Raw genomic sequence first — 16,687 nt, 5'->3', positions numbered from 1 at the left:
AGACTCTGTGTCCCAGCACTCCCGGACCTGTAACTGAGGTGAGCCTAAGCTATGCGGCAGTCTTCCTTCCCGGGGCTCTTGCCGATGACAGGAATGGGGTGGGGACTAGGGCACCGGTGCACCCCAGCAAATCAGAACTTTTCACCCAACTTGGGTAGGAATTGGGTTTTCCTAGGGGTGACCCCCACACAAGACCCCTGAGCCGTTCTGTTCCAGAACTACTTGTCCTGGGGTCTCCGGCCCAGCTTGGGCACCTGCTCTCCCTGCCTGAAATTGTGGGTAAAACTTAGCGGTTTGTGACAGTGACGGTGTTTCTTGGGTCCCCAGACCCAAAAGTAGAAACCCGAGTGGCCCAAGTGCTTTAGTCACGAAACGGGCAGAAGTGCCCAAAGAGGACCATGAATTGTCCAAGGTCACAAAGCTCTGCCCATGCTTTGGCCAGGACTCCTTCCACCACTGCCTGTGGGCCTTGACCCACAGATCCCTGACTCCAGGACCCTCATCCTGGAGCACTCGCTGGTCCTGCCTGGCCATGTGCTACAACTCATGCCCTTCCCTGCCCAGCAGTAGAAGCCTGAGACCCAGTATCAGTCTGGTTCTCATGAGACAAGACACCACATAGCTAGACCAAACCCCCAGGTCACACCACTGCTGCATCTTCAGCTCAGAATCCCACTGGGGCTGGCACACAGAGAGGATAGCTAATGTGATACCAGGACCTGGGCATTGGGCCTGCAAGCCAGGTGAGGAGGGGCAGAGATTTTTCAAGGTGGGGAGCTAGGAAGGGTCCCCAGGACACTGGGGGGGGGGGCGGGGTGGAAGCAGGAGAGGGGTGGGGCCATCCATATCTAAACCTCCCCAGCCATCACTACCCCTCCCCCACTCCTGATGGGAACTGAGAGACCAAAGTCTGTCCCAAGGTCAAAAATTGATTGCTTTGCAGGGATGGGGCAGGACTGGGACTGTGGAAGGATTGGCAGGGGAGGGGACAACCCCTCCTCCTCTAGCCTGGGCTGGGGGGCCTTGTGAGGAAGGCTGGACTGAGGCCAGGGCTGTGCTCCCACCCTTGAGGGGAGCAAGAAACACCGGAGCTTAGGCTGCCTGCCAGGGCTGATAAGGGGCCCTGACAGGGCTCCCACAAACGGTTTATCATTGGGGGTGGGGAACAGCCCGCAGGACTCAGGAGGGGGCATGAGCATGGAGCCGCTTTGGGGTCTACTCCAGGGAGCGGTAAGACTGAGTGGGGTCGGGAAACACCTTAGGCCTCCTCTCTCAGCCCTTCAGCCCCCTCCCAAACCCCAAGGCTTGCCCCCCCCATTCCCTCCTCAATATTTCCCCTCCAACCTGCCTCTCAGGACCCCCTTCCTTGCCTTGTGCTCATTTGGTACCCCAAAGTCACTGACCCTATTATTGCCTGGTCCCTCCCTGCCCCCCACAAACCTCTTTCCCTAATCTCATGCCCACCATGCTCCCCACAGAAAAGGTTGTCCCCACGACCCTCTCAGACCATCTACAAGCATGTGGAAGGCACCCAGCAGGGTTGCCCAGAGGAGGAAGAGGAAGATGGGGAGGAGGTTGCTGGGCCACCGGTCCACTTCTGTGCCATGGAGCTGAGGGGCCCTGAGCCCCTGGGCGCTCAAGCCGGGAGGCAAAACCCTGGACTCTGGGCGGCAGCAGGACGAAGGGGTGCTGCCTACCTGGCCCTGACAGCCCTGCTGATCTTCACTGGGGGTGAGAGTCATTCCGCCCCCACCCTGAAGGGCCTGGGCTGGGGGAGATTTCTGGGGTCCAAGGAGGGGCACAAGGAGAATCTCCATCTTGCTACTCGCCAGCCTTCCTTCTGGGCTATGTGGCCTTCCGAGGATCCTGCCAGGCATGCGGGAACGACGTGTTGGTGGTCAATGAGGATGTGAACTACGAGCCAGGCCCGGACTCCCACCAAAGCACATTGTACTGGAGCGACCTCCAGGCCATGTTCCTACGGCATCTGGGGGAGGGGAGTCTGGAGAACACCATCAGGTAGGGATCATCCCATCCCTCAGAAACCCTCATCCTCTCTGCTGCCAGCTCTTTTTCTCCTTTCCCAGGACCCTGGTGTCATGGTCTGAGTCCTTCCACCTGCCTCCCTAGCCTCCTTGCCCAGTGGGCCTGGGAAAAACAGCAGGAGTTGAAGCTGAGAGGAGGAAGGACAGATCCTGAGATGAACCTGCAGAGAGCTTAGATTCTGAGGGCTCTGAAAAGTCTTAAATGCCACTCTAAGGAGCTTGGATTTTGACTTGTGGCAGCAGGGAGCTCTGGGGGTCTCTGAGAAGAGGTATCAGAATCAGGGATCCAAAAAACAAGCAAGGAAATCTATTCGTGAGAGCAGACCATCCCCCATCTACATTATGAGGGAAACCATACAGACGCAGAGCTCGCTGCCTACAGCGCAGCTCGAGCAGGCCAGTGTTTCTTTTGTGCTGAAGTCACCCTTGCTTGCTGGGGGGAGCTGCCAGGTAGGTGCACAGAAGAGGTCAGGCCATCAAGAGCCCTCTTTTAGGTCAGAAATAGTTTTTCAGTGGATTCTCCTGGGTTTTCTAAGTACAAAATATATAAACTATACATACTGAGAGATGCATAGCTTCTTTTCCAATGCTGGTACCTTTCATTTCTCTTTAATTTTTTATTGAATTGGAGAGGACATGAGTTTAGGTAACAATGACAGTAGATATCCTTACCCATTTCCTGACTGTCACAGGAATGTTTTTATAATATTTGCTATGGGGTGGGAACTTTGCTGCAGACTCCACTCTGGAAAGCTCTTTTTTTTTTAAAGATTTTATTTATTCATTTTTAGAGAGAAGGGAAGGGAGGGAGAAAGAGAGAAACATCAATGTGTGGTTGCCTCTTGTACGTCCCCCACTGGGGACCTGGCCTGCAACCCAGGCATGTGCCCTGACTGGAAATTGAACCAGTGACCCTTTGGTTACAAGCCCGTGCTCAATCCACTGAGCTACACCAGCCAGGGCTGGAAAGCTTTTTCAAAGCAAATTAAGGAAGTTTTCTTCTACTCCTAGCTTACTGGGAGTTTTGTAGCAGAGGGTGGGGGGTGGTTTTCCTCTCACCAGAGGGCATGCTTATTGATTTTAGAGAGTGGGAAGAAAGGGAAAGAGAGAGGAAGAGAAACATTGATCAGCTGCCTCTTATCCTGACCAGGGACCTACCCTACAAGTTTGGTATGTGCTGTGATCAGGAATCGAACCTGCAGCCTTTGGGTTTATAGGATGATGCTTCAATCTTCAGGCACACTGGCCAGGGCTGGGATTTATTTTTTATTTTTAATGATCAGGAAAGGAGGGACAGTTATGGAATTTCTTTCTAATATTTTTCTAGGATGTATGGAGACGATTACTTAATTGTTCTTACCATGCTTATGTAGTAATTTGTATTAATATATTTCCTTTTCTTCATGAGAGCAACACTAAATGTGGTCACTCTTTTTTTAAGGTTTTGTTTGTTTGTTTGTTTGTTTTTAGAGAGGGGAAGGGAGGGAGAAAGAGAGGGAGAGAGATATCAATGTGTGGTTGCCTCTTTCGTGCCTCCTACTGGGGACCTGACCCATGACCCAGGCGTGTGCCCTGACTGGGAATGGAACTTGAAACCCTTTGGTTCACAGGCCGGCACTCAGTCCACCGAGCCACACCAGCCAGGGCTAAACATGATCACTCTTAATATCACTATATCTGCCTTGCTAAAAGACCTAAAATCTGTAACATCAACAACATGAGGGTTGTTTTCTTTTTCTTTTTCATCTTCTTGAGCCACACTTGGCAGTATAGGTACAGGCTGAGCAGGTGGATGGTTTGACAGATCTAGGGGTGAGGTGTCACCCAGTGGATGCCATCAAAGGGCAAGGAGGCAAGAGGGTAGCAAGTAGTGAAGTGACTCCAAGTTGGACGGTGAAGGGAAGGGAAACCAGGAGCTGATGATAGGCTTGGAGAAACTGGACAGTCTGGAATATTCAGTGAGGCTGAAGAGCAGGTATAGTAAGGGTAGGGGAGTAAGCTGGAACCTGAAAAGCTCTAGTCAGAGAGAGAGAGTAGGATTCTGGAGATTTTAAGATTTATCTGATAAACTCTGTCCTAATTTTCTTGGAGTCTCCAGCCCCTACCACAGTGCCTGGTACTTAGCATGTAAATCCTCAATGGATAAATATTCTGGAGATGGAGTTCTAGGCAATGACAAGATCCAGGGTGTGGCCAAAGAAGTGGATGGCTGGACTGGAGGTGACATTGATGAGACCATTCATTCATTTATCCAACCAATATTTTGAGCATCGATTATGTGCCCAGCTCTGGGCTGAGTAGCCGGGGGCAGTATAACAGAGAACAAAACAGTCTGGATCTTGCCCTCATGGAGCCTATAGTCTATTCGAGGAAATCAATGCTAAAGTTATAACCACACTCATGGCTGCACGAGTATTACTAGGCTCATGGCTTTGAAGGAAAAGTAAAGATGTGAGGAGTGACCATAACCCAGGGATCCTAATTTAGTTTGGGGGTCAGGGAAGACTTCCTTGAAGAAGTGACAAGCTGAGACCTGAGGGGTGAGTTGGCCACCAGGCAAAGACAAGGTGAAAAGGATTTTAGGCCAAAGACTACCACATGCAAGGGTCTGAGCCAGGAAGACGGTGACCTGTTGGAGAGAGTAAAAGAAAGTGTGGCTGTTGAGGTGGATATGGATCAGGCAAAAAGGGCCTCACTGGCTACATGAACTTCTTTGGATTTCACTCTAAGGGGAACAAGTGAGAACTAAAAAGTTTCTAGTGATAGAGTATCATGATCAGATTTGGGGTGAGGGAGCTTTCTAAGGTCAGGGGCAAAGAAGGGAGCTCGTCATAGCCCTGAGACTGCAGCCCAGTGTCCTTCTTGGTCACTGAGGGTGAAAGGGCTTTCCTGTTTCCTTTTCGCTCCCTATTCCCGAGCGCTCCTCCCCGCTCCCCTCTGCCATAAGCACCTCATCTGATGGGTTCAATGTGCGCCTTTAAATACACATGCAGCTTTGTCACATATGTCATGTTTTATGTGCATGTGTAGATTTTTTCAAAACAATGTTTATGTAAAATACTATACATTCATTATGTTAAATTTAAGCAACATGAAAAAATACAAAGAAGTAAAAAAAAAGTCACTCCAAGAGTTAGTATTCAGAGACAGCCTCCTCTAGTGTGTGCTTTTAGTTATTTATTTTTAAGAGATTTTATTGATTCATTCTAGAGAGAGGGGATGGGAAGGAGAAAGAGGGGGAGAGAAATGTCCATGAGACAGATAAATATCAATCAGCTGACGCCCATCCCTTTCCCCATGTGAGCCAGAATGGGGGGAGACCCAGGCAGACCAGGAAGCAAGTTGGGGACCTCTTGCCTAGCAGGACGATGCCCAACCAACTGAACCACACCAGTCAGGGCTATGGTGTAAGCTTTTAATTTTGATAAACTTTTTTTAACCTAACAGTGTTTTCAAGGTGTATTATATTGCAGTGTGTCTATCTAGTGTATTGCCCCTTACTGGTGAGTAGGAATCCAGTGTGTGACCCCTTTTCTTGTTTACGAATAACATCAATAGGTGCAGTTTCAAGCAGACAGTTGAGCTCCTGGATGGGGACTGGGGGGTTGGTGGCAGGAATGGTACTGAGAAAGCCCCTGTAACCATGGGTTGCAATAGTCCTCATGAGAGGTGAGAGGGCAGTGGCTGAGACTAAGGCGCACATCCACCTGGATTTTGAAATAGTGCAGAAGTTTAGTGGATCATGGTGTGAAGAGGAAAATAATAAGCCAGATGCCAAAGTCCTCAGTGAAAGCGGACAAATGACCGATTGGCTAGAACAGTGATTTCCAACCTTTTTCGTCTCGAGGCACACAAACTAATTACTGAAATCCTGCGGCACCCCAGCTGAAAATCGCTGGACTGGAAGATAACAGCAGTGAGGAGGAACAGAGGGTGGGAGAGTTGGAGGGCACGGGCTTCAAAGGGAGGCATTTTACCCGAGGAGAAGAGGTCAGAAATGTGAGCAGTGGGGCCTCCACTCCAAGCCAGGTGGAATGGGAACCTGAGCCACCTTCGGGGGGCCCCACAGGAGACCTGGCTTCTTGAGGGAGAGCAGCGTTTCAGCCAAGGCCGGGGTAGAAAGGGTATTCAGCAGTGACAGTGCTGAGGAGGGAGGAGTTCATTTGCCATGGAGAGGGCACAGGTGGACCCAGTTGACAGGGAGGCCATTGGGGGGCTGTGGCAGAGGTGAGATGGAAGAACAGGGAGAGTTCAGATGACAATAGACTTGCTAGACAGGTAGGTGGTGACTAGGGAAGAAGACAGGGTGAGGTTTCCAGTGAGACTAGTGACTCCATGATCCCACTGGGAACCTTGGTGTCGGGTGTCCATGAGGCCCAGGTGGAGGATGGGGGAGATGGAGGGTCCTGTCTCTGCCAGCCAGCCCTTTAGAAGACAAGTGTTTTCGTGCTGGGGCAGAGTGCTTATGTGTGAAAGAGAAAGTAGACTGAAGTTTGACCTGAGCCAGGAAGAACCCATGGAATGGTGGACAGAACCCCTAGCTATTGGCAGCTAATGTTTGAAGCATGAGACCGACCCTGCAGATACTATGGCTCACAGCCCTGGTGGTGATGGGATGGATGGTGATGGCTTAGGAGCCCCTCACAGCGCAGGACCCAGGGCCACCCCACTTATCTGACATCCTTCCCCGCCACCCACCCGCAGCAGCTCCTCCAGGAGCTCAGAAGTCCTGGCCTTTCTCCCCCCCTGAGCACCAACCAATTCCACCTCTCCTCGCTCAGGCAAACCAGCCTAAGGGAAAGGGTTGCCGGATCAGCCGGAATGGCCGCCCTGGCTCAGGACATCCGTGCTGAGCTCTCTCGCCAGAAGCTGGACCATGTGTGGACAGACACGCACTACGTGGGGCTGCAGTTCCCAGACCGGTGAGTGCGTGAGGGTCGAGGGGTGGCGCGCGCGGGGTGCGGTTCGTCACCACCCCTACTCCTCAGGGTTCACCCCAACACCCTGCACTGGGTCGATGAGGCCGGGAGGCCCGGGGAGCAGCTGCCGCTGGAGGACCCGGACGTCTACTGTCCCTACAGCGCCACTGGCAACGCCACGGTGAGCGCCTCCTGCCACGCCCCCTTTCCTTCTCGGCAGAGGAGGGATGCCTTGAGCATGCCTGACAGACCTTCCCATCTTCAGGGAGAGCTGGTGTATGCCCACTACGGGCGGTCGGAGGACCTGCAGCACCTGCGGGCGCAGGGTGTGGAGCCGGCAGGGCGCCTCCTGCTGGTGCGCTTGGGGGTGATCAGCTTTGCCCAGAAGGTGAGGGTCCCTGGATCAGGGACGGGAGAGGGGAGAATGAAGTGCCGCGGGGAGGGTACAGGTTGGGGAACCCCAGGATCGGATAGCAGCACATGGGAAGCGTCTAGGAGGCTGTTAGAGGGAGAAAAGAACGGAACCAAGTGGGTTGTTAAGACAGAATTGGCGCGAACAAAATCAGGAGGTCCTGAACGGGGGACAGAAACACGGGGAATACTGGGTACTGCGGCGTCTGAGGCTGCCAAGGCACTGTGGGAGGGCGCAAAGATGCGGGCCAGGTGTCCACAGCCTCTGTGGCTCTCCAAGTGCAGATCAAAGGATGTGACACTTCACTTTTACTTGTTTTTCCTGCCCTTACAAATGTTTTCTCTGGGAGAGTCTTTTAGCCCCTTCCTTCCCTAGGTGGCCAGTGCCCAGGACTTTGGGGCAGGAGGAGTTCTCATATATCCCGACCCAGCTGACTTTTCCCAGGACCCACACAAGCCAGGCCTGTCCAGTGCCCGGGCTGTGTATGGACATGTAAGTCTGGGGGAAGCTAGCAGTGCTTTCCTAAGGCCCCAGGGCTGCACCTTCTGGCCTGGGATGAGGCTCACACACTTTCTGAGAGCCTGGCCCACAGTTTCAGAGTGGACACCCCTCACCTCACAGGTGCACCTGGGAACTGGGGACCCCTACACACCTGGCTTCCCTTCCTTCAACCAAACCCAGTTCCCGCCAGTCCAGTCCTCAGGCCTTCCGAGTATCCCAGCCCAGCCCGTCAGTGCGGATGTTGCCTCCCTCCTGCTGAGGTGAGGGGCGTGTGGGGACCAGGAGAGGAGGCAAGCCCACCAGTTGCCTTTGGGCGAACTCGAAAAGGGTGGCTCTACTGAGGCGGCACTGCCTCTTGCCAGGGCCCTTTGTTTGGTGAGTGGAGCTCCTGCTGACACCACACCCACCTCACCAGGCACCCTTGAGCAGGGTGCAGAGGCAGAGAGCAGGAGCCTGATGGTGGGAGGGAGGGACGAGGGGCTTTGGCTCTCTCCTAGCCTGAGCCTGTCTGCTCCTCCCAACCCTTTCTGCCCCACACCTCTACAGGAAGATTGGTGGTCCTGTGGCCCCACAGGAATGGCAGGGACGGCTCCCAGGCTCCCCTTATCGCTTGGGCCCTGGGCCAGGCCTGCTCCTAGGGGTCAACAACCACAGGGCTTCCACTCCCATCAGCAACATCTTCGGCTGCATCGAGGGCCGATCAGAGCCAGGTGTGTTTGCTTGCCCAGCCTGTGGCAGGGGAGCTGTTTATAAACCGTGACCAGAGGTGGGGCCCAGAGGAGGGAGGTGGCTTTGGCTGAAGTGAAGGGTGTGGCAAGGGTTAATGAGGAGGGAATCTGGCAAGTTGGGGCTGGACTGGGACTGGGGAGGGTAGTAGTGAGATTTCAAGGTCCAACATGGCCAGAGACAGAATGCAGTTGTGATGTGTCTAGCACAGAGGTGAACAAGCACAAGCTGGATGTTAGAGCATGAAAGGGAGGCCAGGTCATGCTGATGAGCCTTGCAAGCATACACATGGATAGCAGTGGGGAATCAAAGTGGTTCTCCACTTTAAGTGGTTGAGCTGATGAATGGGGTCACAAGAACCTGGGAAGTAGTGTGGTACCGGTAGGCACTGAGGGAGGGGCACAGGGAGTCTGGTGATGGGCTCAGGTGAGGAAACTGGTGGTTGGAGCAGGGGTGGAGAGACTTGAAAGGGGAAACTCCTGGAGAACAGCAAGACATGGCTGACCTGGGAGATAACGGAGTCAGGAATGACCCTAGGCACTCCACTAAAGAACAAATGATCCAGGCAAGGCCAAGGGGGGGAGGGGCACTGTCTTGAGCCACAGCAGGGGGTGCAGACATGTGAGGGGCTGAAACAGACTGGTTGGGGGCATGGAGAAATGCTGGTAAGGTCCTGTGAGCACCCACCCTTCCAGGGTGGGGGGAGGCACCTCTGGGTACTGCCAGTGTAACAGGTGGACCCCAACATCCCCTCCCCCAGATCACTACGTTGTCATCGGGGCCCAGAGGGATGCGTGGGGCCCTGGAGCAGCCAAGTCTGCTGTGGGCACCGCCATACTGCAGGAGCTGGTGCGGACCTTCTCCTCCATGGTGAGCAACGGTAAGGTCAGGGCCTGCGCCGGGCAGCCAAGGCTGTGGCCTGAGTTGGGATGGGGCGAGAGGCGATCCGCGGCACAGACTGGAGTGTGGCCGCTCAGACCTGGGCTCCAAACCTGGCCACTCATGTCGTGCGTGGTTCTGGGAAAGTGACTGTGTCCCAGTTTCCTCTTCTAAACATGAAAGTAGTAACAGCCCAGGGTCTGAGGGCAGGTGAAACAGGAAACCCCACGTGTAAGCCATCTCCATTGCTCCTGGAGTTGAGTGTGAGCAGACCCAGGTGGGATGGGCTGGGCTGGGTGTTTGATGAAAGGGAAGGAGACCCCAGGGGACCAGGGCAGAGGACGACAAAGAGGAGGTCTTTGCTTGGATCCCAGTTGAGCCCAGCCTCCCTCCCTGCTTTGTCCCCAGGCTTCCGGCCTCGAAGAAGTCTTCTCTTCATCAGCTGGGATGGAGGTGACTTTGGGAGTGTGGGCTCCACGGAGTGGCTGGAGGTAATGTGGGGTCCTGGGCAGGTAGGTGGGCAGTGGGGAGACATGGGGAGGGGCTCCATACTCCATTCGCCTGACCCACAGGGCTACCTCAGCCTGCTGCACCTGAAAGCCGTAGTCTACGTGAGCCTGGACAGCGCCGTACTGGGTGAGCAGGGGCAATGACACCATCTGGACTTCCTCAGGTGCACCCCTGTCCTTGGGATCAAGCCCTGACCTTAGCCTCCTCCTCTGCAGGGGATGACAAGTTCCATGCCAAGACCAGCCCCCTTCTGATCAGCCTCATTGAGAACATCATAAAGCAGGCAAGAGTCTAGCCAGGAGCAGGGAATGAAGGAAGCTGGTGGAGGGGTGCTCGGGGCCTGACCGTGTCCCCAACCCTGCCCTCAGGTGGACTCTCCTAACCACAGTGGGCAGACCCTTTACGAGCAGGTGCTGTTCAACAATCAGAGCTGGGACGCAGAGGTGTAAGTTAGGACAAGGTGGGAGGGAGGAAAGCTGGGGATGATGTGGCAGGAGCCTGAACCCACAGAGCACTCCAACCTGCCGTCCAACCCCAGGATCCAGCCACTGCCCATGGACAGCAGTGCCTATTCCTTCACTGCTTTTGCGGGGGTTCCTGCCATGGAGTTCTCCTTCGTGGAGGTGAGACTCCCTGGCCCCGGCCAAGAGCAGCAGCCCCTGGTCCTGTCGGCACCACGCCCCTGCGCCAGCACCCTCTGTCCCTGCAGGATGGCCAGGCATACCCGTTTCTGCACACGAAGGACGACACGTACGAAAACCTGCACAAGGCGCTGCGGGGCCGTCTGCCAGCCGTGGCCCAGGCTGTGGCCCAGCTTGCAGGGCTACTCCTCATCCGGCTCAGTCACGATCACCTGCTGCCTCTCGACTTCGGCCGCTACGGGGAGGTGGTCCTCAGGCACATCGGCAGCCTCAACGAGTTCTCTGGGGACCTCAAGGTCCAAGACGCCAACCCTGCTCATGCCTTTTAGGGTTGGGGGACACTATACCCCCTTGAAGTGCTACCCAGGCCAGGCTGTCTGATCCCTCCCACCCCCACTCTCCTGGGAGGGGTGGGGCTAGGTCCCCTCTGGCAACCTGGTCTCTTTACTCCTGCCCCAGTCATCTAAGCCCCTCCCAAGCCCCCCGGATTTGCCTCCTGGCCCCCAACCACACAGGTCTTCCCTCTCCCTTCATTCCGCCCCAGCATTCTGTCCCCCTATACCTCCCTACTCCTGTCAGACCCAGCCCGGCCCTCAGCCACTTGACCTCCGTCCAAGGCTGGGTCCTGGGTCCTGGGTCCTGGGTCCAGGGTCCTGCCTCCTGCCACCCGCCCCAACCCGTGCCCCTGCCCTCAGGCCCGCGGACTGACCCTCCAGTGGGTGTACTCTGCGCGGGGAGATTACATCCGGGCGGCAGAGAAGCTGCGGAAGGAGATCTACAGCTCTGAGAGCAGCGATGAGAGGCTGATGCGCATGTACAACGTTCGCATCATGCGGGTGAGGCCCCGCTTCTACCCTTCCCCCATCCGCCTCTACCCTTCCCCCATCCCCAACCTTCCTTAGTGCGAGCCCCTTCCTCTCTTTCTGCTCCTTGCCCCTCTTTCTACATTCTCTCGATTGCTGTTCTGGGGTGCTTCCAGTCCTGGATGCACACTGCTCACAGGCCAGGCTAGAGTGACCACCGAGGAAGGCCCCGCGAAGTGTTGAAATGGACGGAGAGGGCCAGTCTCTTGGCAACAGTCATCTGGCCAACATGTCAGGACTGGGTCACTGTCCCCCAACACACACACACACACACACACACACACACACACACACAGTTCCCCACACTGCTTCCCCACCATCCTGGAGAGAAAAAGCAAGCCCACAATGGTCTACCTTACCAGAGGCACAGGGTCATGGCACTGGAGATGGAAAAGTCTTAAATTCAGAGCCTGGAGAGCTCTCTTCCTTCTGGCAATGAGATGCGTGAAACCCAGAAAGGCTGCTTGGAGGAGGTGTCACATAGAACTTATACTAGATCTTATTTCCTGAACAATCTGTCCTCCTTAGCTTTAGTACTTTGCTATCTGCACCCCACCTCCAGTTCCAACCCCTCCTCTTCCTTCCATGACCTCACCCCAAGAACTCAACGTGGCAACCCTTTGTCTCACGACATGAATAGATAAGGGCTGTAAGAGTGGGGAAAAGCCTGTAGGGCAAAATCATAGCAGGACTATCCTCACTGAATATGGGGTGAGCAGGGAACCCATGGTGTTCACATGCACAGTTTTGGGAGAACAAATCTGCTCCTTGAAGGTTCATGTCCTTTCTCCCCATTCACTTTTCCCGCTTGGGTTCCTGCCCATTGCCCTTGACATCCCTCATTCCTTCTTTCTGTTCACAGAGCCATCCCTCTCGCTCTTCCATACCTGCTCCTTTCTTCTCGTCTCTCTCATTCTCCTCTCCTCAGTATCCTCTTCTTCCTTCTCCCCGTCCCTTTGTCCCCTCCACTGAGACTGTGACGCTGTGGTGATTCAAGAGATTGGGCATGGGTCATTCTCACTCACAGATCTTGCTTCAATTCCCGCTGTGCCAGACTCTAGGAACACAAAGAGACACCCCCTTACCTCACCTCTGAAGTTTTTCCCCAAGGGACAAAAGCATCTGTGTGTGAGGGATCACGGGCTTCAGACTCAGGCTGGAAAGGAAAGACTCGGTATTTCAGAACCTGCAACACAGAGCTAGGCCAGACCCAGGCAACTTTGTGGCTCTAGACCAGGGGTTGGTAAGCTACAGCCAGAGGGCCAAATTTGGCCCGCCTTTTTGTAAATAGTGTTTTATTGCAACACAGCTGCGCTCGTGGGTTTTTATATTGTCTACAGCTGCTTTTGTGCTACAGAAGCAAAGTCAAGTAGTTGCAACAGAAACATGATGGTCCAAGAAGCCTAAAGTGATTACTGTCTAGCTTTTTGCAGAAAAAGTTTGCTGACCCCTGCTTTAGACTGTGGCATGGATCTCGACCAACAGACAGAACTTGAGTTGGTGCAAAATGAAAAGGATGTTTGAGGGTGGAGAGCCTGAGAATAAGGATGAAGCAGTGACAGTGACGTAGGGCCTGATCTTCCTCGTGAGCAGCGTGGGGACCAGCAGAGCCTGAGCAGAGGCCCTGTGAAGAAGCTGAGGGGAGAGGAGCGCCAGGTAGTGAGTTAGAGACCAACTATGGGGAGCCTTAGATATCAGGATGAGAACTGGTTTTTTAGGGTCTGGGCATCAAGGAAGGTGTTTGAGCAGGCAGACGATGTGAGCAAACTGCAGTGTTAGGAAGGATTTGGCTGGAGTTGTAAACAGCCTGAAGACAGAATGGTGTTAGCTCTGGGTGAGGGTGGCAGGTGGCAGCGTGTGCCACCTGTGGGTGAGGCGACTGCACCAATGTGAGACACTTGCAAGTAAAATGGACAGACTGGGTGTTGAGAGAAGAGGAGAATCACAGCAGTTGCCGTGTATTAAGGGCTACCATGTGCTAGGGCTTTTCTTTCTCAAGAGTCCCCCAAATTCTGTGAGGTTGCTAGTACTGTGCACAGAAACCGAGGCTCCAGTAGGCTAAGTAATATATCTGAGATCTCAGTAAGCAGTAGAAACCAGGCCGTCTGACTCCAAAGTCTGTGCTCACCCCACTCATACTCACCTTTGAGGCTGAGAGCCTGGCACCTGAGGAAGACCATTGTGTTCAGGAGGGAGTGTGGGTGCAAGGGTCGACTTTTGGAAGAAGTTGGTGCCCACATGTGTGAGGCTGTGTCCAGGTGCCCCCTGCCCCAGTGAGGAGGCCCAGGAGGCTGGAGGGCAGGATTCTAGTAAATGATTTATCAAGTAGAATTGCCAGCTGTCCCCACAAGGTCCTGGTTGAAGTTGAGGATATGGATGGGCTTGTGAATGAATGAGGCCTTAAGGAGGTATGAGGGTGTGAGACCGCCCTTGGAGATTGATTTTGCTGGGTGGTGCTGAGGCAGTGGTAGTATCTTAAATATCTTCCCCTAGTGATTCTAATATGTAGGCAGATTTGAAAACCATTGGACTGTAGGGGCAGCGAAGAGCAGAAGGTAGATGTTAAACCTTGGGCCTGCCCACTGGGGGAGCAGAAGGAAACAGGGAGGCTGGCAGAAAGGTGGGAGAACTGGGGTAGGAGCAAGGCCATCTCGGGACAGACAAACAGAAGCTGAGTCAGAGGGTGAGGACAGAGTCAGGCACTTCATCAGGACTGGGCTGTCCCCTTGACCTTTGACTTGGGGCTATGGACATTGGCAGAGGTGAGGCGGAATGTCTGGGTGTGGGAAAGTTAGGGACAGCGGGGCCAGACTGTTCTCTGAGGTTCTCGGCAGGGAAGTGATTGGTGAGGAGGGAAGGCTGGGGAGACCTACATGCAGACCTGGAGGTTTAAGGGAGGAAAAGAAAGGGGTTCAACCCAAAACACAGCTGGAGGACAATTCCTACAAGGTTACTAGTGACGTACAAAGTGGCCACTCCTGACTGGGTAGCCAAAGGGAGGTGGGACTTAAGCTGCTCGACTGTTTAAGCTGGCACTAGGTTCCAGTGTCGGTTTGGAGTGGGTGTTCAGGCCTTCACTCGGGGCCAGAGCCCGACCCTCGATCTGATCACCCTCTCTGCTCAGGTGGAGTTCTACTTCCTGTCCCAGTACGTGTCACCAGCCGACTCCCCGTTCCGCCACATCTTCCTGGGCCGCGGAGATCACACGCTGGGCGCTTTGCTCGACCACGTGCGGCTGCTGCGCTCCAATGGTTCCGGCGCCCTGGGGGCTGCCTCCTCCGGAGTGATGACTGGCCTGGGCTTCCAGGAGAGCCGCTTCAGGCGCCAGCTGGCCCTGCTCACCTGGACGCTGCAGGGGGCCGCCAACGCACTCAGCGGGGACGTCTGGAACATAGATAATAACTTCTGAGGGGGGAGGGTCACATGACCCCGCCCCAGGCTAAGAGCTCCTGCTCTTCCCATTTGAGCGATTTCTGGGTGACTGTGCAACACTCATTGCTGACCGGTTTTTCATTAGCTCTTCTAGTCTCCCTAGGGGTCCAGTGTAAAATACCCACACACTCTTGGCTCTGCAGTGTAGGAGCAGGTGAGCAGTGCCTTCCAAAAGGGACCGCCATACAGTTAATCAGATGGCGGCATCCGCTCCATCCATCACAGCCCCTTGCTCTTCAGGAGGTGGGTCCCTCGCACCTAGGGCCCACCCTGGAAAGTTTCCTAGGCTCTGGGAAGCTCTTGGTGGGAGAGATGGCTGGGACCTTATGGCCAACACATGGTATTTGGGAAGAGGGGCTGGAGCTTAAACTTCAATAAACCACCTGGGCATCTGTTGTTTATAAGCACCTTTATGCTTCTTCACCCTCATCCCACTCGAGCATCCATTACTTAAGACCTTCCCCAGGTCTTAAGTAGAAGGGGCTGGGGAGGATGCAAGTGGGAATGTTGTCTCCATGGGGGAAACCTCGGAGATGTTTCATTATTAAGGAAGGAATCTGTCTAAGGAAATCGGGAGATCCCTTTCTCCAAACATCGCCATGGGTTGGGGCGCTGATTCTGTACCTCCTCCTGGGACTGGGGAGAGGCCACATGTGGTATAAGTTCTGGTGCAAATCAAAAACGCAGGGCTTCATGTTCATAAAGCAACGCCAAAGCCATTTTCTCTTCCACAGTCACCCAACCTGTCATAGTGTTTATTTGCTATTTAGTGTCCATATCCCTCAGCTAGGGAAATACTCGGGTGCAGATCAGATCCCCATAGGCATGCTGGGTTCTGCCCCATAACTTGGTACAGATGTACCTGACCCTGACCTAGACCCAGACCCTCCCTGTGCCTACACCTAGGTTCCTGCCAGGGAAGGAGGGTCACCTGGTAGGAGCAGGAATCTAGAAGTCAAGAATGCATCCAGGGGAGGCAGGACTCTAGCACATGCTCCCCTGTTTCATCAGACCACTTCTAAAATATAAATTCAAATGTAGAATCATCAAGAATTTCAAGACAGTGACCATGGAGCATTAACCCCAAACACAGGACTCTCTCCTGAGCATGGGGCCTTGGGAGACTGCAGTGCTCAAACACCCGTTAGATAGGCCCCGCCTGGAACCTCTTTCTACCAGGGTCTGCTTTGGCTAATCTTCGTCCCGTGAGCTGGAAGCTGCAGGAGGGCAGAGAATTACAAGGGTTGCTGGCACCACTTTACCTTTCATCTTGGTCTCAGCAGGCTGTGTCCCTGGCTGTCACTCCCAGGGCAGCTGCAGAAACCCCAGGGCCTGCCTCTCAGGCTCCTTGGTCCTCCCTCACTCCCAGTATGGCATGAGAAGTCCCATCCACATCCTCAGGATGTGGGACATGAAGACCTCTTAGTCTGCGGCATGGGTTTCAGGATGAAACTGCCTCCTCCCTAGCCCCCTGAGCCTGGCTTGGTGAGATCTCAGGAGACTGAACTAGGATCAGAACGCTCCTCAGGCTGTTTGCTTCCCTGAGACACACAGTCCAAAACAAACCTTCTAAAGTGGCTTTTCAGATGTTCTTCACCCTGCCATTCATGCCTAGTAGTAGACAGAATAATGGTCTGGGCAAAGAGGTCCACATCTGTCACAATCACTGGCTGGCAGTGACCGCGGAACACTGTGGATGGCTCATCAACACTTGGAAAAAACATACACAGAGACAACCAAGTCCTGTGGGGAAGTAGGA

At 54.2% G+C, this 16,687-nt stretch overlaps 1 protein-coding gene across 3 annotated transcripts; it reads left to right on the top strand.

Annotated features, from left to right (window-relative positions):
* Positions 1-8: 8 nt before the first annotated feature.
* Positions 9-15,332, top strand: TFR2 (transferrin receptor 2). Of its 3 annotated transcripts, none has more exons than XM_036020751.1 (19): positions 9-706; positions 1,170-1,230; positions 1,479-1,731; positions 1,833-2,019; positions 6,827-6,967; positions 7,034-7,145; positions 7,230-7,352; positions 7,752-7,868; positions 7,998-8,137; positions 8,424-8,587; positions 9,364-9,483; positions 9,891-9,973; positions 10,055-10,118; positions 10,208-10,275; positions 10,361-10,437; positions 10,531-10,615; positions 10,684-10,929; positions 11,329-11,469; positions 14,621-15,332. In XM_036020751.1, the coding sequence occupies exons 2-19, from the start codon at positions 1,192-1,194 to the stop codon at positions 14,903-14,905; spliced, it is 2,445 nt and encodes an 814-aa protein (XP_035876644.1). In that variant the 5' UTR covers positions 9-706; positions 1,170-1,191; the 3' UTR covers positions 14,906-15,332. The 3 variants fall into 3 exon arrangements, with proteins under 3 accessions (XP_035876644.1, XP_035876643.1, XP_028387538.1); XM_036020750.1 differs by having other exon boundaries at positions 10-743; XM_028531737.2 differs by having other exon boundaries at positions 11-743; positions 10,702-10,929.
* Positions 15,333-16,687: the final 1,355 nt, after the last annotated feature.

This window comes from Phyllostomus discolor, chromosome 3, assembly GCF_004126475.2.
Source record: "Phyllostomus discolor isolate MPI-MPIP mPhyDis1 chromosome 3, mPhyDis1.pri.v3, whole genome shotgun sequence".
NCBI classification, from domain to species: Eukaryota; Metazoa; Chordata; class Mammalia; order Chiroptera; family Phyllostomidae; genus Phyllostomus; species Phyllostomus discolor.
The sequence above is the reverse complement of the archived record's forward strand: the minus strand, read 5'-3'. Positions and strand labels throughout refer to the sequence as shown.

What these genes read in the sequence shown, in the direction of transcription:
- TFR2 (XM_036020751.1), top strand. Translation starts at nt 1,192, where the DNA reads ATGAGCATGGAGCCGCTTTGGGGTCTACTCCAGGGAGCG. An exon ending in TGGAGTTCTCCTTCGTGGAG is followed by an intron (nt 10,616 to 10,683) that starts GTGAGACTCCCT and finishes CCCCTGCGCCAG; the next exon opens with CACCCTCTGTCCCTGCAGGA. An exon ending in ACAACGTTCGCATCATGCGG is followed by an intron (nt 11,470 to 14,620) that starts GTGAGGCCCCGC and finishes CTCTCTGCTCAG; the next exon opens with GTGGAGTTCTACTTCCTGTC.